This window comes from Haemaphysalis longicornis, unplaced genomic scaffold, assembly GCF_048455015.1.
Source record: "Haemaphysalis longicornis isolate Haplotype H1 unplaced genomic scaffold, Haemaphysalis longicornis Haplotype H1 scaffold_1, whole genome shotgun sequence".
In the NCBI taxonomy this organism is placed as follows: domain Eukaryota; kingdom Metazoa; phylum Arthropoda; class Arachnida; order Ixodida; family Ixodidae; genus Haemaphysalis; species Haemaphysalis longicornis.
Genome location: NW_027526203.1, coordinates 267,884,831 through 267,907,435, shown reverse-complemented (window position 1 = coordinate 267,907,435; position 22,605 = coordinate 267,884,831). Strand labels below are relative to the sequence as shown.

The 22,605-nt window shown below is 47.8% G+C and overlaps 1 protein-coding gene across 7 annotated transcripts in view; it reads right to left on the bottom strand.

The window, feature by feature from the left end:
- Window positions 1-211: 211 nt before the first annotated feature.
- Window positions 212-22,605, bottom strand: part of Sv (paired box protein shaven) — a 225,328-nt gene continuing 202,934 nt past the window's right edge. For 4 of the 7 annotated variants that reach the window (XM_077677139.1, XM_077677156.1, XM_077677148.1 and 1 more), the window contains 4 exons: window positions 18,248-18,361; window positions 12,961-13,107; window positions 5,374-5,508; window positions 212-4,400 (listed from right to left, as the gene is read on the bottom strand). In XM_077677139.1, coding sequence (XP_077533265.1) covers window positions 4,294-4,400; window positions 5,374-5,508; window positions 12,961-13,107; window positions 18,248-18,361 — 503 coding nt within the window. In that variant the 3' untranslated portion in view covers window positions 212-4,293. The remainder of the gene's footprint in view (window positions 4,401-5,373; window positions 5,509-12,960; window positions 13,108-18,247; window positions 18,362-22,605) is intronic. The other 3 variants (XM_077677171.1, XM_077677163.1, XM_077677177.1) reach the window with 3 other exon arrangements.

Sequence of the window (22,605 nt, the reverse complement as noted above, 5' to 3'; positions counted from 1 at the left end):
CAAAACAGGAAATAACCTGGTGTGTCTCTTTGCAGGTGACGTCACGCACTACAGCTCCGCTGGTCATCGACATTCGCAAAATGGAATGGTATTTATTTTTTCCCCTTGCTCCCTTGCTATGGGGTTTCCTTTTTTAACTCGTTACGATGAAACAACTTCTTTAAATTAAGGCGTGCTCTACGCCCAAGTAAACAAAACGAAGTCTCGTACGGTATGTATACTCAGTGAGTTTTATTTCACACAATCATCACCCCCCTTTCACACTCGTCAATCAACTCCGCACACGTACATTTGTTCAGGCAACCGTTTCATGTACACGACCAAAGGAAAAGAAACAGAGCGCGCGCAGTCTCTGGCCCACAAAACCGCCTTCGCCGTCGAGTTTATTTTTTTGTACGGGCAAACTGTTACACATATCGGCTGTTTGCCATCATTTCTCCATCCGTTTGTTACCACACAGTCGGCGTCATCGTACACAGATCGAATACGCCATTAGGCGTTATGCTAAGAGTCAACGAATAACAGCAGACAGGGAAAAAAGATTGAAACACGTGTATGCACATCAACAGAAATACAAAGCTTGCTGCTGCCTGCTGAGACAATGTATCACAAGACATTCTCCTGAATTTTCACTCGACAATCCATTCACATATTCGCGGTGGAAAGAAACACGGTAGTATCAAACGCTTCGGTCGAATTGCGGCAAATCGCAGAGCCGAGCCTTTGTTGTGGTCTGCTAATAATGAGAGAAGACCTGGCGCAGTGTCGAGTGGCCTTCGTTTTTTTGGTTTGGTGCATAGCTTAGCTTTAGGGAAATAGATTAAGTTTGCATGCTCGTTAAGTATCTGTGACCGCAGAATGAAGAAGATTCGTGGCCTTTCGAGACAGAGAGATGAGCGCTGCGCAGAGTTCGGCTACCGCGAACTCCGTAGTAAAACACCGGTATGTACGCTTCATCTCCTGGAAAAACACAATGCGATCCTTAAGTAGACTCGGGTTGCGCCTCATTAGGTGAATTCAACGGGCACATGATAATGTTCACTGCGTTTGCCGCAACAAATCTCAATTATGTAGTCGCCGTTGTAAAGTTACACTCGAGATGTAAAAAAATAAAACAAAAAGAACACTTCTTTCTGCTTGTAGACTCAGCATGTAGCGGAAAATCGCAAAGCGTTGGCGCTGATGCGGCACTCAGAGTGAAAAAGTGCATGGTTAAAATAATTTCCTCATTCGTTAAATTTATGTCTTACTATTATTTGTAATAAATAATGTCCCAGACAGAGGAACAGCAATCCCTTGCGGTCAAGAGAAGAACCACAATTGGAGGCAATTGACGTCTTCAATTCGCAGAACTGTCGTCCAGAACCATCATGTGCGCCCGTCGAAACGAAATGCTCAGATTTACCTCACTTATTCCGCCCATGTGTACGGCCACTAAAGAATGCATCTACAGCGTGATGTATATATACAGGGTGTTGTTCTTCATCACAGGGTGCAACTCTCGGAAGCAATAAGAATGAAAAACAAAAAATAAGAAAGAAACACGCACGAATACAAATGCAGTAACACGCAACACGAAGAAACAAATAAAAAAACGCAACGTACGGCTACAGAAAACACGAGACGTATTGTATGTTGTTCTCCTGCAAAATATAATACAACACACAATATGCGCTTTCCGGACATGAATCGAAACTTTTTTTTCCAATGAGAAAAGACGAAAGGATGATGACGCGCGGCTTCCCGAAAGAGGGGCAGCTCCGCGGGCGGCGTGCGAGTATCGCACGCACGGCGTTTGCTATAAGCTCTAACAAGTATGTGTATAGTGCAGCACGACTCGCACGCAGTACTCGCACACCAAGCAGACACAACCACGGAGGGGAGTAGTAATGTACACGTTGTCGGCTCCTTCGGCCTCGTCTCCCTCCTCCTCCTCCTTTACTTCTCTTCCGCCAAAAGGTTTGTATAAATTAGTAACACATGATACACATTCAAGAAGCGTGCCACTTAAAGGGGTGAACCGTATGGACTATACAATGAACTGACCTACATCGTCTACAGCCGGAGGCCGGGCCGCAAGTCTTGCGTTCCGGGTTCGCGAGGCGGCCACTGTTTTCGCGACCCAGCGGGGATGCGAGCTCGGATGTGCGGCAGTGGCGGTCGCCTTCTCGCTCGGAAAGCATCTAGCCTCGTCAGACGTGGCTGACCACGACCAGGAAATTTGGGCAGCGCAGAGTGATTTCTCAAAGGTATTTCGGAAGGTTTAGAAGTCCCGCCTGCGAATTTGGTTCCAGCGTCAAAATGAGAGCACCTGCAGCCGCCGAGAAATCACCAGCGCGACGAAGTAATGGCGAAACGCAAAGCGAGGACCATTACACGTTGTGAAGCATTGTTTTCACGCTCGCTAATGAGACATACGTCTCACGGGCTGACCGCCGCCAAATTACGAAGCTCGCATCCCGGCTGAGCACACGCGCCGTCGTAACAACATGCAGTAAGCAACAACGTGCACCGTGGCCGTTGGGTCATTCCCTTAGCGCGCACATATAATGAAAACGTCACAGCGAATGTTCCCGCCCTTCGATTTTTTTTTCTTCGTCCGGTGGCTGTGTAACTACGGAACTGCTTCGCAGACAGATAAACATGTGCGTAGACAAAACGTAAAACTTTGAGCAAACCGTGACATGAGACCATGTAGAATCAGTAGCGTCGCCAACTCCTGGACAACATCTCTTTGTATAATATACAAAGTCAAGAGACGTAATACCTCATCTGCGTTTCGTTTCGTTTACCACTGATAAATATACGCAATGCTATGCCGCAAATAATACGCACAAGGGAACAGTCTTCACGAGAAACGAAAAGAGAACGGCGTTGTCGATGTCCACTCGAATAAGCAACGGTGATGTAAGGATAAAGCTATCCCGGCGACCAGATAATGTCACACTTGTTGCGCCACAGCTTTTGCTTATTTCGTACCAGGCGTAGCTGCGACAATATACTTTTTTTTTTCACAATACTTGTGACGGGCCGCTAGAGCAACATATTGCCAGCACTTTGCGGTCCAAAACTACTGCCCAGTGGTTTCCTGTGTTGCGATGAGGTGTTTAACACTTCTGAGCTTGCCTGTGCGGCGGGACTGAGCTGGAATCTTGATTCTCTGGCCGCGTACTTGATGCATCCGTTTCTCAATAAGTGCTCACAAACACTCACAATATTTAAAATTATCGCGGTTAAATTTAAATTATTCGTTAAATTCGTATTTGTTAGTACTGTACTCCCAAAGTACCGGTGGAAAAAAAGAAGCATGACCAGTATTTCTCTATTTTCGTGTTTCAGCGCTGGTACCACTGTGTATGTGCGTTTAAATGCATTTTGGAAATGTCTTCGTTTTAAATTTGGGAATCTAGGTTGAATTTATCCACAAAAATGCCCGTTGCGACGTGAAGAAGTTACATCGGATTGATTTACATACCTGCAATTGACGATGTACTCCGCGAAAATGACCAGTAATACTTCTTACGCCCGGGGAGTACTCGTATAGCTAGCTATATGCCACCGGAGGTCACAGAGTTTTCCTAAAACTGTGAGAATTTCGTGTGTCCAAGATATTCAGCTTCAAATTAAGTCTTTCGTGCCGACTCATCAGATAATCACAGGCTGTGCAGTTACGGTGGGCTTGCAGGCCTATACCACGAGGCTTCGCTGAGTGCACAACAGCGCACGTCTGCCGGCCGGCGAAGACTGACGGGGCTTTCGAAAGAACCCTTGCTCGTGTCGCTTTGCCTCTGCAACACAGGCGGGCTCACTACGCTAACACATTTAGACCACTATGATTTACCGGGCAGCTCTAAGCTCTCACTGTGTCACAATGATTGCTGGCAGTCGTACCTCTGGCGGCCATATATTACATCACTGTCTCGTGCCGCACCGCCTGCAGACTCCCGTGGAAATGGTCGTCGTCGCTCTTGCGCATCACGTTGTGTTTCGCACAGTCCAGAAGAGTCCAGAAGGCGGACACAGGATCTTTGGTTTTCGCGAGGAACCGATCACCACCGACGCGCGGTTCCCGTGGCCGCGCCGCACCCGGCCGCCTGCTCTCGGTGCCTCGCATGTCTCTCGATCAGGCACCATCGCTAACGGGCTACGACGCTAGGCGGCCGAGTTTGGGCTGCTTTCGTCGTCACCGCCGCCGTGACGACCGCGCCTCTGGCTCGTTGTCCTCTGGCGGACCACGGCGGCGGAGGTCTCTGGGCGAGTGTCGATGGGCGGGCCTTAGGCGTCCCGCAGGTGTCAGCAGCGCTCGCCCTTGTACGCGTTGGGGCTGAGTGGGCCCGCGCTGCTCAGGCCCGTGCCTGCCGATCCGGTCCTGGCGCTATGGGCGTAATAGTAGGACGGGTCTGCGGGGGGAAAAGGACAGGCAAAAGAAGAGGTGAGCGTCGGGGTGGCGTGCAAACTGCCAACGAGCATCTGCACGCAATGGCACAGGCTCATCCCTCTCCGCTCCATTTGGTATGCCGTGAGTACCAGTAGGCTACCTGCCAAGGATTTGTAGCTCGCGCCTGCTTCTGTGCCTCTGTTCTTTCGGATTCGGTTACACACCTTGATCTTATCAGGAAACACAAAGTACAAGCAAGGCCGTTCTCACACGTGTCTGTTGGCCCTCCCCAGTTAGCAATCGCTCTACCGCTCCGCGAATATCCTTCACGCACCTTCTCCTCTGTCACGTTCATCATTTAATCACCCTAAATACTGTACATACCCAGTAGTCTTGCTCACAGCGACATCATTCCCATACTGGTCTTTTGCATTGCCGATTATTCGCCCATCATTTCCCCATTTGTCCCCCTTTGCCACAACCATTCTCTACACATAATGTTTCATCCTGTATATATAATGCTCCCAGCATGGGCTCTCCCACTGTTCGCAACTACGCAGATGTCTGCAAGACGCTGAACAAAGTTAATAGCGCCAGCTGAATTGGGCTCATCGAGGCTTCCACAGGGCACCAATGGACCTTTTGTGCGCGTGCAAGGTGGGACGTTCAGTGTTACCTTTACGTTAGTACTTATGGCTATGCCCCCGGACAATTTAAGTAGACCGACCCGCAAATAAGTCCAATACTGGAGACCCGCACTCTTACAAGCAACGTTGAACAGCTCCGTGCTTTGCTGCACTCAAGTCTCCGCCTGTCTGCGATTACAGCGCGCAGCTCGCAGAGTGTCATGCACGGTAGCGACGCAACAGCTATGGCCCGCTCGGAGCGACAATCCGGGCTGCATGCGCGACAAACAGCCAATGGCCTCGGCGGGGACGCGAGTGAAGAAGGAAAGCAAGCGAACCCAGGCAGGGCGCACTCGGGGGCCCACTCACTGATGATTCCGCTGGAACCGTAGCCGTAGGCACCGTAGGCCGCCGCAGAGGAGTACTGCGTGTAGGGCGACGGGTAGGCGTAATCGGCCCCGGGGATGCCGGCCACCGCAGAGCTGGCAACCGCGCTGCCTGTCACTGCGAGAGGCAAGAGCAAATAGATGAGCAACCGGAAACAACGTCACATCCGGCGCTGCAAAAAGAGTGCCTGCAGGCTTGTAATTAATGCAAACTGACCGGATTCGTGCATAGAAGGAACGCAGCCATGCTGCGCGAGCCCGTAATGTACGACCGCAAAAATGGTTCGAGTGTACGCATCCAGGAAAACGAAAATGCGCCTGCCACAGAAAATTTCAGCAACACGTACATCAGCGTTGTATACGCTCGACCCAGTTTAAGGTGAGTTTCGCTTCTTCTGAGCCACGAAGGAACAACAATACAGGAACAAATACACTTCTTGAATCATTTATGCATAAAATAAGTAAATTGCAGCACAACTTGAATACGCTCCGTAACTCCGTCGCTTTAATCTTGATTTTTTTTTCCTGAACAGACGTAATTTACAGCAATACATGATGCAGCACCGCGCAGGAGGCAAAACTAACTTCCGCTTCCTCCCATCTTCTTTCCGCGCGCCCTTTTCATATTCGAATCGAGTCTGCCGGCATATTCAGATTAATTCAGCGAGCACTTCTTGCATCCGCAAGCAGCAGTCAAAAATGGGAATAATGCGCGTATGCATTGAGTATGCAGATTCACGGGTGTGTTACACGTGATGCTTGCCGAATAAATTCAGTTTTTGCCGACAATAGATTTAGAGGGTGTGATAAGTTTTGAACTCTGAGAGCGCGCCTGCATTTCAGGATGTTGAAACGTGTGGTGTAGGAATGAAAGCAGCGCGACGGACGGGGCACCAGAAATAAGAGGCACACACGGAATTCATGCGATCAAGTACCGGCTCACGTTTCAACACTTTAAACGTGTGACAGCTGTTTATCGAATATCGCTGACGTATTGGCGCGATCGGTTGAGACAGCAGAAAGCTTTGCATTTTCCTACTCAGGAAAGGATGACGAGTTGCCCGAAATAATAACACACAGGTACTTTCAACTTCGTAGAAGTCGCATGCTGCCTGTGCCCTTAACTCATCCCAATTACCGGTCTGAATAAATAAGCTTGTCATTTTCGTTAAGAACGCATGGTAGACCGCTACCATTTACCAAAGGCTTTTGGTACAGAACAAAACTAACATTCTGCCCGCTACTAAGAATTTCTGCCCGCAACTTCTGCCGGCAACTAACTCAGAATCGTGAGCCGTCATCCTCACGTGAGAATCAATCGTTCGTGCTCGGAAACATTGGTATGTGCAGTTTCCCATAACACAAATTATCGAATGCCAGTTCATCGTGCGTCTTTCTTAACCACGACATAATTTTGAAACGACATTCTTGTCTACTTGTCGCCCCTTCGCTGGCGCACTGGCAATCTGTTTCCGCGATTTCTGTCCGCAGTGTTGGTATAGCGAGTAGAATTGACCAACGACATTCGGTCCGACGCCTCCGAGGGTATGCCCGTGGAGTAAACATTTCCCACCTGTCTTTCTATTAGTGCGGTAAATGTCCCACTGCCCATTTCGTCAATAAATGCCGCCACTTAAAACAAAAAAAAAAAAATATCCGTACGGTCCGCCTTGTGGTCGCTTTCAGATGCATGCTACTAGAATATGGCGTAGGAGCGGGGACTTCAAGTCATTTGCATTGAAACTTCCACGACTAGTTGTTTGTCATAACCGCTGAGGTAATACTCCCCAAGGTTATGTATTCATTTGAGAAGCCCGACGCAATATAAAATATGTTGCGCGATAGTTCTGATGAAACACGAGTTGCAACCGTTTTCTGTAACTATTTCCCTCCCGCGAACTCCCGAGTATTGACAGTAGAGAGTAATTAGTAATTGTTGACAACTTCACTGTGAAATAAGCTATCATGAGTAAATGAAACTTGGCATAACGATTCAGTAGCCTTAGCGGCCATTTATCACATAATTTGTTTCGAGATATATTCGATAAATCACGAGATACAGACGATGCGCTCCTCCTGTCACCCTGCTGTCTTCGTCCTCGTCTTTCGTGCAGTTTTATTGCTTCAAACTATCCAGAAACCAGCCGTTCTCTGTGCATACAGCCATGCCGTAGAAACCCATTTATTGACAGCGAACGGAGATTGTAAAAAGTTTACACCACCATGCCAACAACGATGACAAGTGCATTAAACTCGACGTGATAGATTCGATCGTTTTATCGGTCAATCGCAGAATTTGTGTGTGTGTGTGCAATATAACGACATAAGACTCGGACGTACCGAGCATTCGCATGAAAGTTGGCTTTGTCGCAATGCGTTTTGATATGCGGACGCCGAACACTATGGAGCCATTTCAGTGGTAGTAGTGCACAGGGGAGCGGCAGGTGTTTGCCTCTCGTTCTGCGCACTCTTGAATGCTATGCTGAAAGAGCACACGTATACGACAGCAGTCAATCGAGGTAGGGTGACGCTGGGCTCGCTACTGCCTCAGCGCTGCAACGCGTCAGAAACGCACGAGGGCCAGTGGAATAAACGTCACCCCGACTCCTCTGGTTGGGACGGACGGGGGCAGCAGCAGGGAGAAAGCAGCGCTGGCCGCGCTCGAGAGTGCTTGTCGGCAATTGCCGACCTCTCGGCGTTTATGGGCGTAGTACGTGTAAAGGGGAGCGTCCTGCGCTTCCTTCTCGGCTGCCGGCCGATAAGCGCGTTTAACGCGCCAAATGTCGACGCCACCCTGCTCCTCGGCGGAGGAGACCATTTGCAAGAGTGCCGCTCTCCCTCGGCGGCCGCAGACGACGAGGGCGGCACTCGTCGACGGCGCGATATGCAAATGGCCCGGTTAGCCAGCTCTCCGCGGTGGTACACGTCGCTTTAGGCACGGCCACCTCGTTATCTGTTGCCGCGATCGCTGCGCCTTTTCCTTTCCCCCCGCGCAAACACGGCCTTTCCTCCTAGGGGCGGCTGCTAGGTCGATATTGCGTGACCTGGCTGCACGTCGGCGCGGTAAAAGACGCGCGGTGAAGGATGTGCGCATCGGACTTCGTTATGGAGTGATAGTGCGTTTGCCGCTGTAGGCTGGCTGCACGCCGAATGAAAGCAAACGAAAGAGTGGTGTGGACGCGCGGGCCAGCGTATCGTGGCTGTTGAGAGGCCGCTTCGGGGAGAAATATAACACCGCCGTTATCGCGCAAGGCTGATCTGTAGCTATCAGCTTCTCATCCGGAGGTGAGCTCCTGCTTTCGGGCAAAATAATTGTTCTCAATATTTTTGTACATAGTACGCACCAGAGGCCATCTGGATACGAGGGTGGTGGGAGACGTAAGCAAAGCACTTCACATAAGTCACTCCCGAAGATAAACTGTTAAATAATAATAATAATAATAATAATAATAATAATAATAATAATAATAATAATAATAATAATAATAAGAAGAAGAAGAAGAAGAAGAAGAAGAAGAAGAAGAAGGAGGAGGAGGAGGAGGAGGAGGATAGTGGCAGTTTTATCGCCAGCGACTGTAAATAATAAATAGATAACACAGTTGGCTAACGCGCAGTTTTGTTTGAGCTGACCCGCAGTATATCAAATGGTAACAAAATTTTAGTTCGAAAGAGCGGGCTCAAGAACTGTTTCTTTATTGTGATGAATTATTTCCTTCCTTATTCGTGGCGTTTCGAAGCCGTGACACGAACAGGATTTCCAGCTGCTTCGACAAGGCTATAAAGCAGAAAGAACACTTTTTTTTCGCCAATGTCTGCATGCAGTTCGTCAGTGCATTACCGCGGGGACTCTACTTCGGCGGCAGCTGTTACCTGACTTCACAGATGTTTTCTTTCTTTTTATCCCATATTCCCGTAAATTCGCCTTTGCTGCTTCCTCATTGTGACGACTTTCTTCCGCGGAGTATAACACACTCAGTTGGATCCACCGACTTTTCTTTCTAAGATGGCGATACACAATGTTCGCTCGTCGCTCGCCGAGTATACCTGACGCGAGAGATTCCGAAGCGACCGGCGCACGTCGAAAATCAGCGTCCCACAGGGGACATCCACGCTCGCGAAGCCCCTCCGTGCGGTGCGCATGGCGCGACCTGCCCCCGCGTAGTACGCTCACTAGCCGGCGACCGCGCACAGGTCGCCACGACATGGTAAACACGGCCGCATGGTTGACATGGGGGATCGGGAACGCCCCGGCGGCGGCAAACAGGCGTGGGAGCGCGATGGGTATCGGCACAGTTCGCGCGTTCGTCCCGTCGGCCGGGCATTTGCATAATTATGCCGACCCTCGTTGTTTGCCGCCATTCGGCACGCCGCCCAGGTATCCAAACAGGGGGAGAAATCGAGCGGCTTCGCTTGGCGTGCGTGTCGACGTTGCGTGGAGCCGGATGCTCTGAGCTCTTGATCGCACCTCTTTGACAAGGTCAAGACCCGAGACACCGTCGCCTGAGTTCGAAATTTCGGAGCAAATTACAAGCTCGAAAATGTTATGCCGGAAAGGTTTGTGTTATTCTCGATTGCATACATTTTTTTTTTCATCCCGCTGATTGCATTTTTATATGGGTCGGTGCACGATGTTCGCGTTTTGACCTCGTTAGATTTGCAGTCATTTCTGTTATTTCTCTGAGTGCGTGTGTTTTGTGGATGAACGAAAACAAAAATGAAGAAGCACTCGGTGGACACCCATGATTGTTCACGGCGGACAAATTAGGTCGAAGCGAGGTTATTTTTCCTTCTTCATGTTTCCTTTCCTTACAGTAATAATTTTTATTGAAATAGACATGCCAACGCGTCCATTAACGTTTACTGGAATGGTTTTTGTGTGAAGTTAGCTCCGAGGATTGTGAACCATTGAGGCTTTTTTTTTTTTTCTTTTTCGAAATGAGCCCAGATCCAGACACCGAAACTGGGTCAGATAAAACTGCACTAACAAGAAAAACTCGGCAACTTTCCCCTAAAAAATGGGGGGCAAGAAAATAGTTGAGATAACGCACTGAAAACGTGTGCGCAGATCGTAGTTGGTATCGAAGATGAGCCGGATCTTGCTGTGTCCCGGATCAAAATGAGCCAAATCTATTTACCCCATGGGAATTTGCTTTTGGCTTGAGTGTTCAGACTGTTTAGTGGGTGTTTTCGGGAGTTCTTTTTTTTTTTTTTTTTGGCATTGCGGAGCTGGCTTATGATGAATTCAGACAGCAACTAGGAGATCGGCGAAAGATCTGTCCCCAGATGTAAACGACGAAATGAACAGAAGAAGTGGTGGATGAAATGATACAGACAGATGTGAAACAATGATTTCATTTAATCTCATCTGTCTCTAGGAAATAACTCCGTTTATATTTATTTTTTACTCCCATATTTACCATTTTAGTGCTTAACTAAATAGCCGCCGCTTACAAGCCGCCGTCATATGTATACCTTCACGTCTTGACCACTCCCGCAAAGTAGGCCAAATTTCATGCCATACAACAACTTTTTCTAAATCATTTATCCCGTCAACGTCAAAAGACTGGAACCACCTTCCTCGTGACATTGCTGCAATCGTTCATTCCGAGTTGTTTAATGCTGCTCTTCAGAATACCGCTGTGTAACCTTATTTTTAACAAAGCGGCGTGCGTTGTATAAACACCTTTTGCTGTTATTATCACATGTACGTGCAATTTGAGCCACTGTGCAATGTATATTGTTATATATTTTGTACTTACGCTGCTACGTTTTGTTATTGTTGTATTTCGAACCCCACTCCCCTCTTCAATGTATTGACACTGAGGGTATTCACAAATAAAAAAAAATAAAGCACTGGCAAATCCCCCCACCTGAGATTACGAACACTTCGTTAAGGTGAAGATTAAGATATGAGCAGCCTTTTTGTGAAGCGCTTTGGAAATTCATGGCAAAACAGCAATGAAAAGCTTGCTTACTTCGTGAGTGCCTTCAGACGTGCCCAAGAAAATTATCCTAGGGAAGAATTCAAAAAGAGCTGCTAATGGTGCCAAGAGGACTCGCCTGCTCTCCATGCATAGTTCTACTGTTCTTGAAGTCCTGTTGCATATTTTTAATGCCTTTTCCACCAAAACTCAATCGCACCGTGCTTGAACGACAATTTAAATAAAGTTTTCATAAGAATGTCGCATCAACTTGTGTGTTTAAATTCATTATGAGCCAAATCCAAACTTATCACCCCAATATTGCTCGAATTCACGGCATAATTTTTAATTACTTGTGGTCATAACCTTCCCCTACCTGACATGTAAAATGTATCGTATAATAGCTTTGACGTCGCTGCGTTTAGGGTCGGCAACAAACTTTCGCTTGTTTCTCAAATTCGCGTTAGGGGGATATGGCTCATCTGGAAAAAAAAAAACGCCTCATTGTAGAAAATCAGCAATATTTTGAAATTAGATACCACTGCTCTTGAACTGTCCTTTTCCTCGGCCTTCCCGGCACTCGCTGTCTTTCTTCGCAATTCATTCTGCCACAGCGCGGTAACAAGAGAGTCTAATGCGCAGGCACACAAAAGGCAGGACATGGTGCTTCCTACCAAGCGAGTTTTTTATTGAGGAAGCGTGCAATTTATAAGGAAGGCCAATCTTTCGTACCTGCGCACGGTGAACGAGTCGTACAATAAGAACTCCTAAATAATCAAGCCCAAAATTTGGCAAACGACCTTTGACAGGCTTGAATAACCGCACCTCACGAGGCAACTTTACCGGTCGCCCAAAATGAAGGATAGCTATCTCACTATAAAGGAGGCCCATAGACGGCCAGCTCAGACGCATGTATTCGTTTTTGTTCACTTAAAACGCGTCCATCATTTCTCTGAACAATTATTACCTGAATTATTATTTACCAATTCGCTCAGTTCACAGCAGTGAGCCATTAGGACATCGAGAAGTGCTCCTTAGTGTAGTGCAGATTTTTATCGTTTTCAGGGCCGGGTGCTTGCCCATTTTGGTGAATATCTATAACGTTACAACAATACAGTAAACTCACGCTGACCGATGTAGAAGCCCTTCCTGTCCTGTATGCCGCAGGAAAATTTTAAAGTGCGCCCGCCAGCAGCAGACATATATATATATATATATATATATATATATATATATATATATATATATATATATATATATATATATATATATATATATATATATATATATATATATATATATATATATATATATACACACACATACGCGTCGCTCGCTTGTAGGCGAGCCGACAAATCCAAACCACAAACCCACGAACTTCGCTTCACGCCTAAGACGACGAGCTGGTGCGTACAACCCGGTGGTCGGCATGCAAGCGTATTAGTCACGCGCTACTCAAGACAAGGCCCGTGCACCGACAGACGGAGTGTAGACACCTCACTTATCTCAAGTGGTTCCAAAGCGCTTGCAGGCGCTTTCTGCCGTGCAAGCGCCGTAGGTGTGAGTGAAACGATTTGATCAAATTCTCGCCACGCGCAGCACATCGGCCATGGTGGTGCCCCTTTTCAGCTGGCGGCCTGAGCACTTGCCTGGCGCGGCCGAGAACTGCGAGAAGCTGGAGCCGTAGCCCGGGATGGCCCCCTGGACGGGCTGGAGCACCGTAAGCGACGAGAGCGGGCACGGAGCTTCGGCCTTGGCCGGCGAAGGGCTGCCCTGGATCTCGCTACCGGTCGCCGCTGGGGGAGAGGGACAGCGTGCGGGACGACGGCGCAAGCTTATGGCCACGAGCAGGCACAGGGGACGCCACGTGCCAGTGCGGGGCCGTGCCTCGAACTACGCCGACACCGACAGAGGGACGGCCGCACGGGGCAGCTTGCCCGACGATATCTTAGATACTCCGAGTGGACCGCCGCTGTCTTAGCATACTGTTCATCGGGCACGTGGTGTTACACACAACCGCACTCAGGCCCCGTGGGAGGCTATGGTACGAGGCAACTGTGTCTGAGTTAGGCGAACGACGCTGACAGAAACTACGGTGGAACAGATGATGCTGGCCTGGTCCGGCCGCGTTAGCTTTCGACGTGTTCCCCTACGTCTCAGCTAAAAAATTGAGAGCGAAGAAAAATTGCCTAAACTAATCATAAATGCTTTCCGTTGTCCAATTGCGTACATTATTAGCGAGGTTGAATGCGCCTCAGCAAAGGCTGCAACGCGAGCCCCCTCCTATATAGCTGCAATCAACAACAAGCCTTGTTTGACTAGTTGTATATCTACAGCCCTGCTGACTGCCTCGGAAAATTTCCATTTTGATGTCATTGAATTGCGAGAGGTGGCACAGCGGTCTTCTGAATTAATTCTGGCGTGAATTGAACAGGATCGGAACCTGATGTCATAACTGCGGTAGGTGGATGCCGTAGAAGGCTCTTTAAATCCTTCGCCTTTTCTTTTACCTGGCCAAATTATTATCAGTTGCCCTTGGGTGGAGGTATCTTTTTGCTATACGAGTGTAAACTTAGCGTCTCGATCCGGTCATTACTCTGTTTTCGCGGCACCCCGTCTTAAGTTATCAACATTGAATAAAGCTTTCAGGAAACTACGTAAAGTATCTAAATGGCGATATTTGAGGCACGGCCCGCAATGACACCAGCAGGAAGCATGGCACTTACACTTGCAGACATGAGCTGCAATATTCACGGTAACATGCATCACCCTGGCTGAGAGGCATATACTCGAACTGAACAGTGAAAATTACTTGCGCTGAAGCTAGACATTTTTAAACCGAATCCCAACGCTTACTATGAAGAAGATGAATGACTTTGTAGAGTTAGACAGGCGAATGTAATTTACGGTCGCCCTTTATCGGCTGGTCAAGGACTAGTCGTCATGCCATCTCAGCCAGGGTTTCTCGCTTGGGAAAACAGATGGCTCAAACACAAATGGCAAACTCCTTTTCGTTTCCTGGGTGTTCGAGAAGCTCCGAACACCTGAACAAGCACTGGCGTTTATTCGTGTGTCTTTCTTCGCAATTGGAAAACAAGAAACATGCACCCTTTAAATTTTTTTTTTTTGCTTGGCTCACGTGGCACATGTTCCACGAGCATCAATGTACGTTCCGGAAGAAGAGTAGCTTGAACGCTAGTAAGATAACGCAAGAGTGAAAACTGAGCTCTCACGGGAGCGTGTGCCATGTGCGCCGAAGCTGCATAGAAGCTGACTTTCAGCCAACTGTTTCCATTTGGCAGCTCCACATCTTCAGTTAGTTGCAAGCAAGTGTTAGTAGGTTTTGCGGAGAAGAGCGGAGGTGTTAGTTTAGGAAGCGTTCGTAATGCAGTGCCATGTGTAAGGCGCGCTTGCAAGCAGCATGCAGGCTCAGCCGTTGGAAAGAGCTTTGGAAGGTGAAGTTCTCAAAACGGGCAGCAGCGGCGACGGTAGCGACATCCATGCAGCGCAACGCTCAATTAAAAAAAAAAACACGGTAATAAGCATTTGTTTTCGTTCTTCCCTTTGGAGCGGGTGGAAAGGAAGGTCGCATTTGCTTCGCTGCTTACAAGAACGTGCGCGATTACTCCAGTGGCGGTATTCTCGCGTTTTGTCCCTTTTGTGTCCGTTTCACATGAGTCCGTTTTGAGCAAGCCCTGATTGGCTAAAAGGGAACACCCGGATGTGACGCCACGCAAGCACGGCGGAGCTATGAGTGGCGGCTTCACGGAGATTAGGAGCAGACGATTTTTCATCGCCTTGTTGGTTCGCTGGCGGAACAATAAACACATAAAAAGATAGTTTAAAATAGGTTTTGTCGTTTTAAATGTATTTACAAGAACAGTTGCGCAAAAGTCAATCCAAAGCCAATCTACAACTGGAAGAACGTCACAATAAAACGGACGCAAAACGGACGTTTTGAAAACCGACAAACACGAGAATACCACCCCAGCTGAGCCGTGTTGGACGCAGGAGTGTGACGCACGTAATGATTGGGCGCTATCCGCACGCAAAGTTCCAGTCCACACTAAGTTACGTCGCGGTAAGAGACACGACGATGAGCACAGTTCCCGCAGCTAAAGGTATCCAGTTCTTAAACTGAAGGTAAAAATCGATTTTTTTTTACACATTTCGCTTAAAATGGACGTTTCCATCCCAGCAACTAAATGAGAAATTTAAATTTAAATACATTTGTCACTGATTTCGCAATAATCGCTTTCAGAGGATAGAGAAAAATTATTTTGTGTTGAGGCCTCTAATTGTACGTGGTAGGGTGCACCTACCTTATGGTACGACCTTTATTGTACAGGAACGAAGCCTGGCCTTAAAAGATCCCAGGTCATGTGCTGATTTTTAATCAACTAAAAAAGGGCTAAGAGCTAAACTAGAATAGCCGACTTTATTTCGTAGTATCGCCTCAATGTTGGTCTTTCTTCAAGAAAAAAGAAAAAAATTGTGCTGAAATAACATTTGGGAGTATGAAGGCATATTAGGGGGGAAAAATTTAAAAACAATGCATCTTTAATATTATTTCCACGCTTTTATAGCGAGAAACAGGTCTTAACAACACGCTACTGGATTCAGTATCCGCGAAACAGTTTCGATAGACACAATTCAAGAAATTTCTCGGTCGTTAGAATCGTATTTGTAAGATTAATGCAAGGCTAATGTGATTAGAGGGATTGCCTCGCTTGCTATTGCATTGAAAAGTTTTGTTTTGTCGTAAAAGCCACTAGCCCCCGATTATACTTCTGAGTTTGTTTATTTCTATTTTTAAGTCTTTTTTGTTTTCTTTGAGGGAGGGCGAAGGGAGGGTTGACCTCGATCACGCTTTCGAACTAAATACAAACTGTAAGCACGCCAAGGTCTTCTGACGCTGATGTAGCACAGGGATTCCGACGCCGTTCACCAGTTTCAGGAGCTGGTTAAACTCAGGGGGGCAAGTGGTGCGATATTTTGTCGGTGCCGCTTCTCTTCTCCGAGGTGCTCTAGGAATCAACAGTTGCGCTCGCACGGTAAGAAACAAGGGCGAGACACAAAACGCGGGAGGTGCGGCGGGCAACATCCGAGACGCCTCGAACAAAGATGGCGGGGAAGTGGCGTTCGCCGCGCAGCCGACGCAGCGCCGATCCTGACTGACGGGCGGAACCCGGACATCTCGCGTTTCCCTCCTCGTTTGACCAGCGCGGAGGCTGCCCCTGCGCCCCCGTCTTCCCCGCATCCCTATTGCGCTCTGCGGCAAAAACAAAGGAGTCCACGGAGGATGCGGAGGAGAAGCCGGCCGCGTGAACGCGCGCCTACTTTAGCTGCACGCGTGTTCCGTCGCAGAGAGCCCCCTTTCTGGCCCTATGGGAAGAAGACAATGTCGAAGGCGGTTCTCCGCGACGTCCCCGCCTCCGCTTCGGTCGTCGCGCGTTGCCTCGGCGATATCGATTGGCGGCCCGCTGGCAGCACCCCAAGAGTCGGCGTACACCCGTCGTCTTGTCATTGCTCGATCCCCGACCTTCCCCGAGGACTCCGTCTTCACGCTACCCGTGGCGGCGCCAGCGTAGCTATCAAGAGTGCAACTATTGGGCAAAAAATGCACGTTGACGGAACCGCCAGTAATGGGCGTTACTAGTGTGCTCGCTCGACCAACTCGCTACACCGGAAGGAGTCATACGATCACCCCGCAAACCTTACTTCATCTTAGACACTTCTGCATATGCCCAAAAATCACTGTTTTTTTTATTCCATTTTCCAAAAGCTGTCGTAGAAAAACTTATCTGACTACAAGCCAGAAATGATCGTTTTATTAGGTTGCTGCTTCAGAACCCAAGTTTTTCTAGGGACGTATACGCAAAAGCAACGTTCAGCTTCGCCAGGAAAAGACTGGGCAGAATTTATGCTCGTAGATCGGCGGTTAACAATGCGGAATCATGTGTGACTATCTTTGGCATGTTTGAAGGTGTGTACAAGGACAGCCGACTACACGGTCTGTCCAAGCTTTTAAAACGGGGAAATACCGGCTGTTTCTGCCCTGGCGCACGGAGGTTTTGCGGTGAAAGTCACGTAAAAAGCCGAGGCGACCGCTTTTTAGTAGCGCTTAGTCACCTACTCTGATAATTTCTACTTGTTAAATTTATCCACCCGTACAGCTTTAGTAGAAACTTAAAAAAAATTAAAAATACTTAATTCCGTGAAAGCTTGTTGCAACGCATACTGTCCTCGTGTAGTATGACGATGCGCTTGCACGGTACATGTCGACCAATCCGGCGAATGAAGGCGCCAGAATAAAACGAAAGAGTGCTTTCGCAACTTGTCGATTCGACGTCAAGCAATGGCTGTAAGTATGCCGCAGTTTTTTAAAAAGTTGTATTGGAGCAATGCTATGAGTCTTATAAACGACACAAAAAGTTAGTCAGAGGGACTCAACCACCCGCTTTCAGATGGATTAAGTATAGAAGTGCTGAGTTAGTCTACAAACGGGTGCCTGAAGGCAAACAGATGTGCCTTGTGAAATTATTTCTTGCATGTACGTGGGAAAGTGCATGCCATAAATCATTTCCTCGCTGCAAGCAACTATTTGAAGCCGCACACTGATTGATATACGTGAAGCTTCGAAAACCCCCGTTGTTTTTCATCGACTGATGCCTGTACCTTCCTTCCTTCAAGCTGTACGGTCAGTTAGTAGGTCGCCATGCGAAGTGCAATAAACTGCGATTGCGCTCAGGTCCCCACGAGACGCTAGCAAGTTGTGAGTTAGAAGACAACCACAGCAAAATGTTTTCTGACATTATCTATACGCCTGGAAACGCCAGAGACACACCCCGCCAATATTCGTTATAGCCTTCTTGTTGCGCACTGTTTCTCGCAACATCTCTGACAAAAAGGGCTCCATTGGAGTTGGGTATATACCTGGATGGTAGGAGTGCGGATTTGGACTAGTTTCAATGAGCGAGGCTCCACTGTTGACAAGGGACTTGACTTCTTGCATGCTGATGGGCGTCAGTGGGGTGAGCGAATTGCTGCCTGTTTGGAATAAGACGCGAGCACACACACAAGCACACGCCATTAGCACAAGCGGCTTTCAGGAAGCAACACAAACTCAGTTCTCACGAATCGACCTCTTTTCCGATCTTTGCAACAACATCAGCAAGCCGAGGTACGAACACAGTTTAAAAAAAAGGGGGTAATGGCACCAGCTCCTGTCGCGCATGCAGAGTTCTAACAAGACAAGTTTGTGCGACCATCGCAGGCAACATGCATCGTTAAGATCATTCGGCTTATTCAAGGGCCTTTCTTTCGCCATGGTGCTGGGAATAAAGCAGCTCTTCAAGCACAACTCGCTGGTAAGATTGACCAGCTGACGCAGAAAATGCCCTCCCTGCACGATTTCACGCTGAACCAGACTATAGTCATGAGCCATAATCACAGCATTGCGCAAACCGCCTCCTACTCTCAGTACTTCACTGCAGCCTTAGGTATTTCAAGTGTCATAGGTTTACCTCCACTCTAATGGATAACAAACACACTCATTCTGAGTGTTAAATCCAGAAATACGAAAATAGTGGTTTTGCGACAGCGACAAAAAAGGATAAATTCGCACAAACTTGTAGTAAAACAGCTGCATTACATGACATCCGGGGCTCTGGTTGCTAACACTGCTTATCCGTACTGATAATATTACTTTACACTCGACCTCCTCGTCTTGTTTGATTTCTTTTTAATTTCCAGGCACGCTGCTAGGTAATAATGGGTAATAATTTATTGGCAACGCTAGGAACTAAAACCAGTGTCCACATATCAGTTTTGGACATTAAGTATAAGTCCAGTCTGTTTCCGTACCCTTTGCAAACCAACTAATAACGTTTCACTGGACAAACTAAGCTGAAAAGGCTGCCACTTTTCGTCAAAAACTTGGGTACGCATTGGAGAAGCATAACTGTCGTGGGCATGAGATCCGACATGCTGGCAGCGCCTTCATGCATGCGTGACAGGAGCGTTGTGCACTGAACGGAAATAAAACTACAAAATTTCTAGAAGTAAGTTCTGCACGCAGCAGCGATTAAACAAAGAAGAAATGTTATTAAAAGTATCCCAATGCTTGTAAGAGTGTGAGAAACAAATAGGCAAGGAAGCAGTGCGAGATGTTAAGCAGCGTGTGCAGTGCGGTGCCCAGCAACGCAAGAGGGTGCTCAGAGCGCAATGCCCCGCCACCCGTGCAGGCGCGCGCAACGCCGACACAGCCGGGTCAGTACCACGCTTCGCTCGTGGGACCAGCGCAGCCCATAATGCCGATAACCGTCGATACGATCGAGGGGTTCACGATGACTCCTTCAGGTGCAGCATTCTGTGCGCCTCTAAGGTATGTCGCCAGCTCGGCAGCGTGATACCACACAGACGTACAAAGCCTCGCCGCGGCCGTTATTCGATTCGCAAAAACAAGCCACTTAGACAATGCAGAGGCAAAGATCGAGCAACGTTCGTACATGTCGTCGTGAAGAACGTTCACAGGCCTCTAGCAGGTGCACGCGGTTTTTACCGCACGGAACACGCCGTAGTTTTGTGATGCCACATCCATGTGCCACATCTGTCCGCCCGTCCGTAACGTGTGCCACGATGGGCTGCATAGGTATACATGAATCATATGAGATATTTATTATAAAAGGCCCAAGGGCCTTTTATTAATTTAATGCGTTTTAAACAATAAGAAACCCCCTTAATAAAACTCTCTAGGGCCTAGCCTTCAAGTGAAAGATACGTAGAGGTGCTTGTGTGGAGATAAGCCCTTAGAAATAATGCTTCTTCCTCTCTGACAATCCCCACTCGAGGGTTTCCCCATCCTTTTTTTTTTTTTTTTTTCATCACTCGTAAAAGGCGTGTAATTTCGGCTTGATCCCTTTTCGCGCCACCCCCGTCATCGAACGTGGTGCGAACGTCACCAGCAGTGCCTTGTCCTGGCGTCATCAGCGCCATCTGCGAGCCCTACTCTCGCTGTTAACGATTGCGAGACGCGCCCTTGTTGCAGCGACGGCGGCCCAACATGGCGGCCGCCCGCCCCCGTCGGCAGCAGCTGGGCAACGTGTGAAGTGAAGAGTGAAACCAGCAGGCTGTCGCGTCTCGCTTCGTTGGGGGCTACCGTGACCGAGTGTCAGGTGAAAAAGAGCGAGGTGAAGATGGGCTGCAGGACTTGGTGCACTAGGAATAGTTCCGCGCAGAACCGTGGAGGCCGTAAGGACAAAGAATACAGCCGCCAACCGTGAAACTCCGCCGTTCGTATACCAACGGTATTTGAGTGATCCAGACGTTGGTTTCCAGTATTAGAAACATTCGCCAGGTTCGATCCTAACATTTTGTGCGATGGATATTACGGTTGGTCGAACACGCCGCCAAAACGACTTTCTTCCTCGGGCTCCAGCTTCTACGGGTGAGCCTATCCTCGCTGTCGATATCTGTAGCGCTGCGCAGAATTTGCGGGGAAGCGCAGTGGGTGTCGCTCTTGTATACGTCGCTCAAGCGGCTCATTATCTCTCCATATAGAATTACAATATGCCAATATCACGTCCTTCGACAGTCGTCGTTATTGAGAAACATAGGTCTTATTCAATGCAAACTAGAGTGCGAGTAACGCTTGCAACAGTCCGACCGGTTTGAAGCTTTTTGCGCGCTCAGCTCGTCTCGAATGACCCTCCTTAGCTGTTACCGGTGGAACTTTTGTCCGACATGTGCGTGCACTACGCAGCCACCTCACTACAGATTACTCAGCGAAGTCGAAAGAAATAACTCCAATGTATCAAAAAAGGCAAGATGGGCATTTACATATTATGTATGTGCAAGAAACGCCGTCGAAAACAGGTAAAGCATGCAGTAAATAAATTTTTGTTTGCGAGTTTATTATTTCGCGAATTCAATTAAACCTGAAGCTTGGGAACATTTTGCAGACCCCAAATTTCCCAAAATATGTGGCACAAAAAAGAACTAAAAATGTCGTACAAGGCTCCCCCCCATTTCTGTATAATCATGTGTCTACATTCCCGATACTTCTTTATGCGTTTTCCTAATACAGTAGAATGTGATAGGCTCTCTTGCGGGTACCTGCGTACCCGCAAAAAGTAGTGGTGAACCGTCCTCAGTCAAGACAAGCGAGCTACCCAGGGCCTGTCTGAACTCCGCGCGCGCCTCTTTACGTGTAGCGATGCAATGCGAAGTTATTTGATAGAATGAGACATATGTTACAGGAGGGTAATTTTCTACACCTTGGAATTCTTTGATTCAAGTTTGACACGGTTTTAAGCTATGCATGACGGTTACATTTAAAACAATGCCGAAGCAAATTTTTTGTTTGTTTAAAAATTCTCGAGAGACAAGAGCCAACCCATATGTCTTCTTCGCAAGGAGACATATCTCCTTCGGATTTGATATTCTGCAAAAATTTCTTGCGAGGCCTATTTTTTGCGAATTAAAAGTGGCGGGGAAATGCAAGGGGGTTGGGTCCTCGAGAATATCTAACTCGCAATAATGAAACTAAATTTAAACCACAATCTCGAAAGCCAATTATTCGTCTTGTCACTGCCTTCCCGATGTTACTATATTTGAGTGAGTACTAACCAGCATATACAACCTATAGCTTACTCTCTGATCTTCCATGGTGAGTCCTTCCATAATTAGTATACAATATCCTTTTGTATTGCTTAGTTACCTTTTGCTGGCTGACTACAAACGTGACTACAAGCGTCGCACGGAACGTTGACCCGCATTCCGCATCCTACAACGACCACCACTACGATGAACTGTCGATTGCGCGTGTTGTCACCATTCGCACAAGAGAAACAGAGCTTGCGAACCAACCTTTTTTTTTTTTTTTCATCCTGCTCAATGCAAGCCTCGACTTTGCGTTACTTGTATTCTTAAGTATACATGCCATCCGATACTGAAACACTTGATAGTGGACACAGTTGAATGAATCCAAACGGGCGGGATCGCCTCGAAGCCATCTTGCTTTAAAAAAAAATTACAGTTATCTGCTGGCGTAAAAAAAAAAGTCTGCACGAACAAAAATACGTATACAGTAATTAACATAGTGCACTTAGGACATAGCCGCTTTACGACTTGGCTAAGCAAACACTCGCAACAGCGCTGAATTATCTGCACTAATAAGGCAAAGCAACTCACTATAGCTTCACTTCTTCCGTGTCCATAAGCGCACGCGCCGCCAAAGTGCCGGGGACGGTGATTAACCGAGGAGCCGGGCCTAATGCGAGACGGCGCTCAAT